The sequence below is a fragment of the Mustela nigripes genome, chromosome 2 (genome assembly GCF_022355385.1).
Source record: "Mustela nigripes isolate SB6536 chromosome 2, MUSNIG.SB6536, whole genome shotgun sequence".
NCBI lineage: Eukaryota > Metazoa > Chordata > Mammalia > Carnivora > Mustelidae > Mustela > Mustela nigripes.
The window spans coordinates 159,188,217-159,195,824 of record NC_081558.1 but is presented as its reverse complement, the minus strand read 5'-3'; the positions used below and the strand labels follow the sequence as shown (position 1 = coordinate 159,195,824).

At 43.3% G+C, this 7,608-nt stretch overlaps 1 protein-coding gene across 1 annotated transcript in view; it reads left to right on the top strand.

The window, feature by feature from the left end:
* Positions 1-4,596: 4,596 nt before the first annotated feature.
* GRAMD1C (GRAM domain containing 1C) overlaps positions 4,597-7,608 on the top strand; it is an 88,929-nt gene continuing 85,917 nt past the window's right edge. Inside the window, exon 1 of the mRNA XM_059388119.1 lies at positions 4,597-4,675. Coding sequence (XP_059244102.1) covers positions 4,649-4,675 — 27 coding nt within the window. The 5' untranslated portion in view covers positions 4,597-4,648. The remainder of the gene's footprint in view (positions 4,676-7,608) is intronic.

The following is a 7,608-nucleotide window of genomic DNA, read 5'->3' as shown; positions in this document are numbered from 1 at the left end:
TCCAGCCACCTGAAACCACCATTCTACTTTCTGGCTCTATAAGTTTCAATACTCTTAAGTTGAACTAATTTTGTAAATGTATGCTCTTTGTCATGTGTGGCCATAGAAATCTCTATTCTGTTAGCTTAGTGATCAGCTAGTGATTTGATAGAGATTTTTAAACTCCAAAAAGCAAAGAAAGGAAGGAAGGAAGGAACGAACGGAAGAAGAAAAGAGAGAGAGAAAGAAAAAAAAGAGAAAGATAGAGAAAGAAAGAAAAAAAAAAGAAAGAGATGTGGAAGAAAGGAAGAAAAAAGAGAGAGAGAAAGAAAAAGAAGGAGATAAAGAGAAAGAAGGAAGGAAGGAAAGAAAAAGAAAAAAGAAAAGAAAGGAAAAGAGAAGAAAAGGAAAGGAAAGAAGGAAAGAAAAAGAAAGAAAGATCGATCGATCCATAGTCTTTGCAGGTAGTGTTTTGGCATGCCTACAACATTCATTCTGACAGTTTATAGCTCCTCCTTTGCTTTGCCTTCCTGCTGTGCAGAGCCTCAAGGCAAGAGATTAGTGCCTTCCGAGGTCATTTCTGTGCATGCTTCTGTGCATATGTGTGACTTTCTAGATTCCCTGGAATTTGGAGGAAATTCATTCCCCAGGCCCTCATTCCCCAGACTTTTCTCCCAAACTTTTCAGACAGCCCACTGTTTGCCTCAACTCTTTTCCTTTGCTCTAAGTTGCAGGGGCAAATTCATTGGCCTGCAAATGTTTGCTACCAGCCCTCCCCTTTATGGTATCTGTCCCATCCCTGAGTTGTGAGTTAGGTGAAATAAATTCAAATCATTGTCCTTCAGGGAGCCACCAGACAGGTCAAAGCAAACGACCCCAATTCTTTAATGAGGTCTATGCTACCCCTTCCAAGACTAGGAACTTGAGCCAGGAATTTGGGCTGTTGTGGAGTGGGGGATGGTACCAGAGTCAAATAAAATGTCACAAAGCTCTCTTATTGAGACTCAGCTGGTTTTTATTTTGTTTCTGGTTTTGTTTTAGAGAGGTGGAAAGGCAGGGGGAAGAGCAGAGGGAGAGAAGAAAGCAATTCTCAAGCAGGTTCCATGCCCAGAGCAGAGCCCAACAAGGGACCTGATCTCACAACCCTGAGATCATGACCCAAGCCAAAATCAAGAGTCAGACGCTTAACTGCTTAACCACCTGAGGCACTGCTGTCTTTTCTATGGTTGGGTATCTTAATAAATCATACACAGAAGGTGGGAAGAACAAAGTGCCGTAAAAACTGTGGCTGGCAGAGAGGCAGCAGTGACTCCCATCTACAGCATAGGGAATGTTTGGTCCTTTGGGTCCTTTTTGAACCATGTCCACATTTTTGTCTCTGTTGACGTGACTATGGACTGGACTTGTTTTGGTCTTGTTCTATCATGGTCGCAGAGTGGCTCTTTTAAAATGTTGGTGTTGTGTGTGATTTTTTTATGTACAGCAGACCGCTGTGGCCTGCTGGGAGGACCCTGCCATCTCCTGGCTGTCATGGACTACTGGCAAGCAATCCCAAAAGAACTTGCACATGTCACATCTATTCACTTGTCTGCACTTGTGCCCTTATATTCTTTTGTGATAAGAAGGAGGAAGGATGAAGGACAAAGGACAACCAGTCCCACATTCCTATTCTAGGCCAACCCATCCATTAGCATACTAGATCCTATCTCTTAACCCAATACTAGATCCTATCTCTTAACCCATTCAAGGTCTTCACTCCAGCAGCTCTTCCTATCTCTCCAGCATCAGAAATTTTCCCTCTCTGTTGGATTATTCCCATGAGTATTCAAATATGCCGCTATTGTTCCCATCTAAGGAAAAAACATATAAAAATTTGAAAACAAAGCAATAAACAAATCCTCCTTTGACCCTAAGTCTACCCTCTGCTTCCACCTGATTTCACTGCCTCATTTAGAGCAAGACTCTTCCAAGTAGTTGTTTATACTGCCTTCTACTCCCTTCCCTTTTCTCTAGAGTCTACTTTCTACTTTTTGTTCTTGTTAAGGTCACTAATGATCTCCAGACTGCTAAATACAGAGTAATGCAGAACTATTCTCAGTTCTCATCCTACTTGACCTGTTAGCAATATCTGACATCTCTGATTTTTTTCATCCTCTTTGAAATATTTTATTTGGCATCAGGGTGAGGTCTTTTACCTCACTGGCTATTCCTTCTCAGAGTCTTTGGTGTTTCCTCTTTATCTCCTCAGCTTCTAAATCTCTATTTAAAAACAATGTCATCCTTGGGTACCTGGGTGGCTCAGTTGAATAAGTATCTGCCCTTCAGCTCAGGTCATGATCCCAGGGTTGTGGGATCAAGCCTCATGGCAGGCTCTAAGCGTAGCAGGGAGCCTGCTTCTCCCTCTCCCTGCCCCTCCCCCTGTTTATGATCTCTCTGTCAAATAAATAATAAAATCTTAAAAAATAAAAACTATGTCATCCTTTTAACATTGGGTCTAAAACCTAGATTCACTGAGCCCAACCTCAGGATCTTTATTAGATTATTTTCATTTTTTCCCCCTTTACAAGTACTTTAAACCATTTAGTGGGATGGCACTGTGAGGGGTTTTAAAATATGAGCAGGGTAAGACAGGTGTACACACAGAATGCAGTGACCATGATGCTAGGGCAAGGTGTGTTAGGGTGGGATGGAGGAAGAGGGAGTCTGTGCAGGGGGCATTTAATATTGCACATTGAAGGAGAAATGGTAACAATTGGTAACATGTGATTCAGGGCTAGATTATTGCAAAGGATATTATTGGGACAATTGGTGGAATTTTAATGTGGTGTAAGAATTAGAAGGTAGTAATATAATGTTAATTTCCTAATTTTGTTGGTCATATTATGATTGCTGGAGAGAAATACTCACCTAAGTGTTCAGAGTTAATAGGGCACACTGTTGACAGTTTACTTTTAAATCGCTCAGAGAAAAGGTTATTGTAACATATTTACAACTTTTCTGTAAGTTTGAAATTCTTTCAAAATTTAAAGAAGTTTAAATAGTTTTAAAATACTTTATATAATAATCATATTCACCTTTACCATTAAAAAATATTGGCAATATTAAATTCTTTCAATCCAAAGTAGAGTTCTTGGCATGACTTCAATTCGAAAAGTAGGCATTTTTGATTCAGTCTATTCTTGCACACAAGGAAGGAAAACACAATTTGTGCTAAGTTTTGCAGGAAAAAGACAAGAGTATATCCCTTCTTGATTATCTTATTAAGTAATTATTCTTTAACATGTAATACATTAAAAAATATAGGCAGTATCTGACTTTTTGTGCAAGTGGATTTGACTCTCCCTCTTCAACTTTACATTATGATTATTTTCAAACAGATGATTTTCAAATAGAAAAAGAATAACCGAATGGTGGTATACTCTCTACATAAATTGAATAATTGTTAACAGTTTGCTATTTTGCTCTCTCTTTCTCCTTATCTATTGTCTTAGTTTATATAGGTAGTTAGAACAACAACAACAAAAATACCATAGGTTAGGTGGCTTAAACAACAACATTTCTCACAATTCTGGAGTCTAGGAAATCCAGGCTTGAGACACCTGCAGATTCTGTGTCTGGTGAGAACCCATATCCTGTTCATAGACTGCAGTATTCTTACAGTGTCCACACATGGTGGAAGGGGGTTATGGGCCAACGTATGAATTTAGGGAGGACACATTCAGCCTATGGCATCTCTATTTGTTGAAGCATTTGAAATCAAGTTGCAGGCAAAATGACACGTCATTCCTAAATACCTGAGCACGAAAGTTCTGGTAATAAAGACATTCTCCAAGGGGTGTCTGAGTGGCTCAGTGGGTTAAGTCTCTGCCTTTAGCTCAGGTCATGATCTCAGTGTCCTGGGGTCAAGCCCCACATCTGGCTCTCTGCTCAGCAGGGAGCCTGCTTCCTCCTCTCTCTTTGCCTGCCTCTCTGCCTACTTATGATCTCTTGTCTGTCAAATAATAAACTCTTAAAAAAAAAGACATTCTCCAACATAACCATAAAGTATTAATAATTCGTAAATGAATATCAGCAACTTTATCCACAAATTGTTACTTCTTTCATAACACTAACTTTCATGTGCATATTTCATAATCAGTCTTCCTCAATTGCTCTAGAATGTGTTTTGTAGCTGTTTTTGGGGAGGGAGGGATCCAGGATCTGCAACACTCAAGAGCTTTTAATCAGTAACTTCAAACCCTTATTTGAAGGAACAAGACTGCCTGCGATTCACTTCTTTGCACATTGGAGCAGAGTATGTATTGTGAGAAAGAGAAGGTGAGGGGGTCCTTATGAGCAGTGACTTGTGCACAGGAATTTGAGGTTGGGAGGTCGGTAAGGACGGGGGCTCATCTTGATCCCTAGTAAAGAGTGGACTCCAGGCTAACAAATTAATATCACATCCTTACCAGTTAGCCCAGGGCAACTGCCGCCAGAGGGCGCAAGGCACCGCCGCCAGGACCTCAGGTGGCCCTCGGACGTCGGGCGGCCGGGACGCGTGGGGCCCAGAGTCCCGAGCGCGCGCCGGGGAGGGGGTGTTGGGAGGAGGTGGGCTCGGGGCGCGCGCCGGGCCGCCCCCTCCCCGCGCGGGGCGCGCGTGCGCGGTTCCGCTGCGGCGGAGGGAGCTGCGATGGAGGGCGCTTTGACTGTCCGCCAGGTAAGCGGCGCCTCGCTTGGGGCGGCTTCCCTAGCGGTGGCTGGACCGGCAGTCTTCTCCACCGCAGTGGTTTGAGCCCCCTCAGATTATGATCATTAATTCCTCCCTTCCCCGGCCTTGGTGCTCTTTGGAGTCACTTGGAAAGTTGTTACCGAGGAAACGGTTTCCTGTGCTTCCTGCGAGCCTTCCCCTCTGGGCGGCGGTGGAACGTCGGCCTCTCTGGGGGCGCGGAGAACTGGAATTTGGTCCCGAAAAGTCCTAGCCCAGATGTCTCAGCCTCAGGCCCCACGGACTCAGGCTCCAGGGTCGCGATTCTGACCCGACGTCCCGTCGGTCCAGTCCCAGTCGCTTACCGAATCAGCTCTGGAATAAAGGGCCCAGAATGGAGTTTAAATCACTGTGCTGCCAACCATGCTTTGGGTTTCAACGGGTTTTATTTGTTTACTGCCTTAGTGGACAAACAAAAGAACTTGCTGATTAAGATTTGGGGTGAAACCCTACTTTTGGTGCAGGAGCACCTGCATTGCTGAACACGATGCTCGTTACTTTTACATTGGTTGTGTGTATTTTACTTTTGGAGAATTGCAATCAGTGCGATACCTTTTATCCGAGAGGCATTTTGCAGTTTACTAAATTGTAGAGGCATTCAAATAATTTTGTTGAATGAGCACATGAAGGTACTATTGCAATGGATTCTCACAACGTTACTATGAAATAGGCAAGGTAGATATTAACGATCCCAATTATTTGTTCATCCCTATGTCTGGTACTGGGTGTTGAGAGAAGATGATGAGCAACAGAGACATGATCCTTGCTCTCAATGAGTTTATAGTCCAGACCAGAGAGCGTTATTGCCCCAACTGTAGAGTGGAGAAAACATTTAGAGAGACTGCCAAGATCATAAAATCAATAAGTTAAAGAGGAAAGATTCTGTGGCAGGCACTCTATAAAGCCGGAATGAACCTCCTCCTCCTCACCAACAATTTGATTTGGTATAGAATGATGCCACATACACCCCCCCCCCACACACACACACACATACCGTGAGTGTATGAAAAGGGTTATTACTTATGTGTAATTTCTTATTAAATACTTACATAATGAAAAGGGAAGAGCGGGACAGGCTTCTCAAGCAGATCCTAAATGACTTAAAAGGGCAAGAAAAGGAAGCTAGATCCAGGTTCGTATTGAGGTTAAAGTTGGCATCTGGGTGAGCCTTCCTGTGTGTAGACTGGGGCTTGCTTGGTTGGACGCTCTCACCCACACTTTCTTACCAGATTCCCCACTTGAGGGACAGAAGAAAAAAGGAGGAGCTTAATGGGTGTCCATAGGCAAACATAAAAAAATTGAATGAGACTCCTTACTGTAATTCACCCCACATGTTCAGTTCATGACTGAAATGTACTATTTTTCATTTAGTTTTTGACCTTTTGTAAGTGAGCCATCATGGCTGTCTGTGAGGCCTGCCGCCTGTACCCCATAGGAAGATGAAAGTTCTATTGAATGCCTTGTTCAAGAGCCTGATGCTGTATTCTGAGAAATAAAATGAGGGCTTTAGTCACTGTTAATAAAGAACTCTAACAAGGATAGGAGTGTTTTTGATGAGGCCTTTAATTATCGTTTTTGCATATGTAGAACCATGTGTGATCTTGACTTGTATTTTGAATATCTATGAAACAGATTTCCGGAGTTCTTTACCCCAAAGGGTGCAGCTCTTAGGCAGTGCCCCAGGAGTCTGTAAAAAGGTGCAGATGGAGCCAATTGTTGGCCCAGGCGTCCTGTTAAGATGACTGTGGGAAGTTCAGCCAGTTGTGCTGACCCTTGGGTGCTTACCTTTATCAGGGACATCTTGGTTAAGGGATGAAAAGCAGTACATATCCAGTGAGCTCCATTGTGTGTAATGGTAGTACTACTGTTCCTTGAACAGAAAAATTTGTCCATTGAGCTTCAAATGGAAGTTTGAGGCGTACAAACTCTGATTGCACTTCACTCAGGTGAACCCAAGTTACTCCTCAGGGTTTCAAGAGATTCAGAAGAGTGGTGACCTCCTCTAATACCATGACATCTAACAAAAGAATGAGGACAGGGGAGAGCATGTCCTTTTGCAGGTGGGATATGTCATGTGGCCCCGATTTGGTTTTATCCTGTAGCAAGGAGGGCTTGGTGGTTGTGCTGAGCTGCAAGGTGTTGCTTTTAGAACCCAAGACATGAACAGCTGGGTTTGGAGGATTACAGGCACTGGGCTCATAGATCCTCTATTTCCAGGGAAGTCCATCATGCTGTCAGTAACTGCTGCTCTAATGGCATATGGTGTGGAGCTAGGGAGATAGTTTCTTGCATCAGAACTTGTGGACAGCTTACAGACACTGTGGGTGGTGCAGGCTCCAGTTGCTGAAGTCTATGGTCAAGGATTCTTTGTGTGTGTGTGTGTGTTGTTGGCGGGGAATAGCACTAACGGAAGTGTCTATGATAATTTTGACAAATTTTAGCATCATTTTTGGGAGGGGTCCTCATTCAGCATGACTCATTTGCAAGTAACAGTGTAGATAGGCTTAAGTAAAATTTGTAATGAGGAATATTTTTCTCCAGACCCCCAAAATGCCTGATAAATATTGAGCTTGTTTTTAATATTGTGGGTGCTGAGAGGGTTTTCTTGACATTATTAAGGGTGGAGAGGCCCTTGTGATGAGGGAGCAGGAGGCTGGCTGAGGACAAAGCAAAAGCTGGCGCCTTGCACCCCCTCTTCACCCGCTCCCCTCCATATGTGTAGCATTCCTCAGGCACCCCTGACTGCCATAAAACGATAAATAGTTAACTTGCAGGGATCGCAATCCTGCAGAACAGGAATCTCCCTTGCCCTACAAGATGTCTTAGAGACCTAAACAGGGAGGTTACCTTATCAATAGCACAAATTTCCAGAGGCAAATAACTCT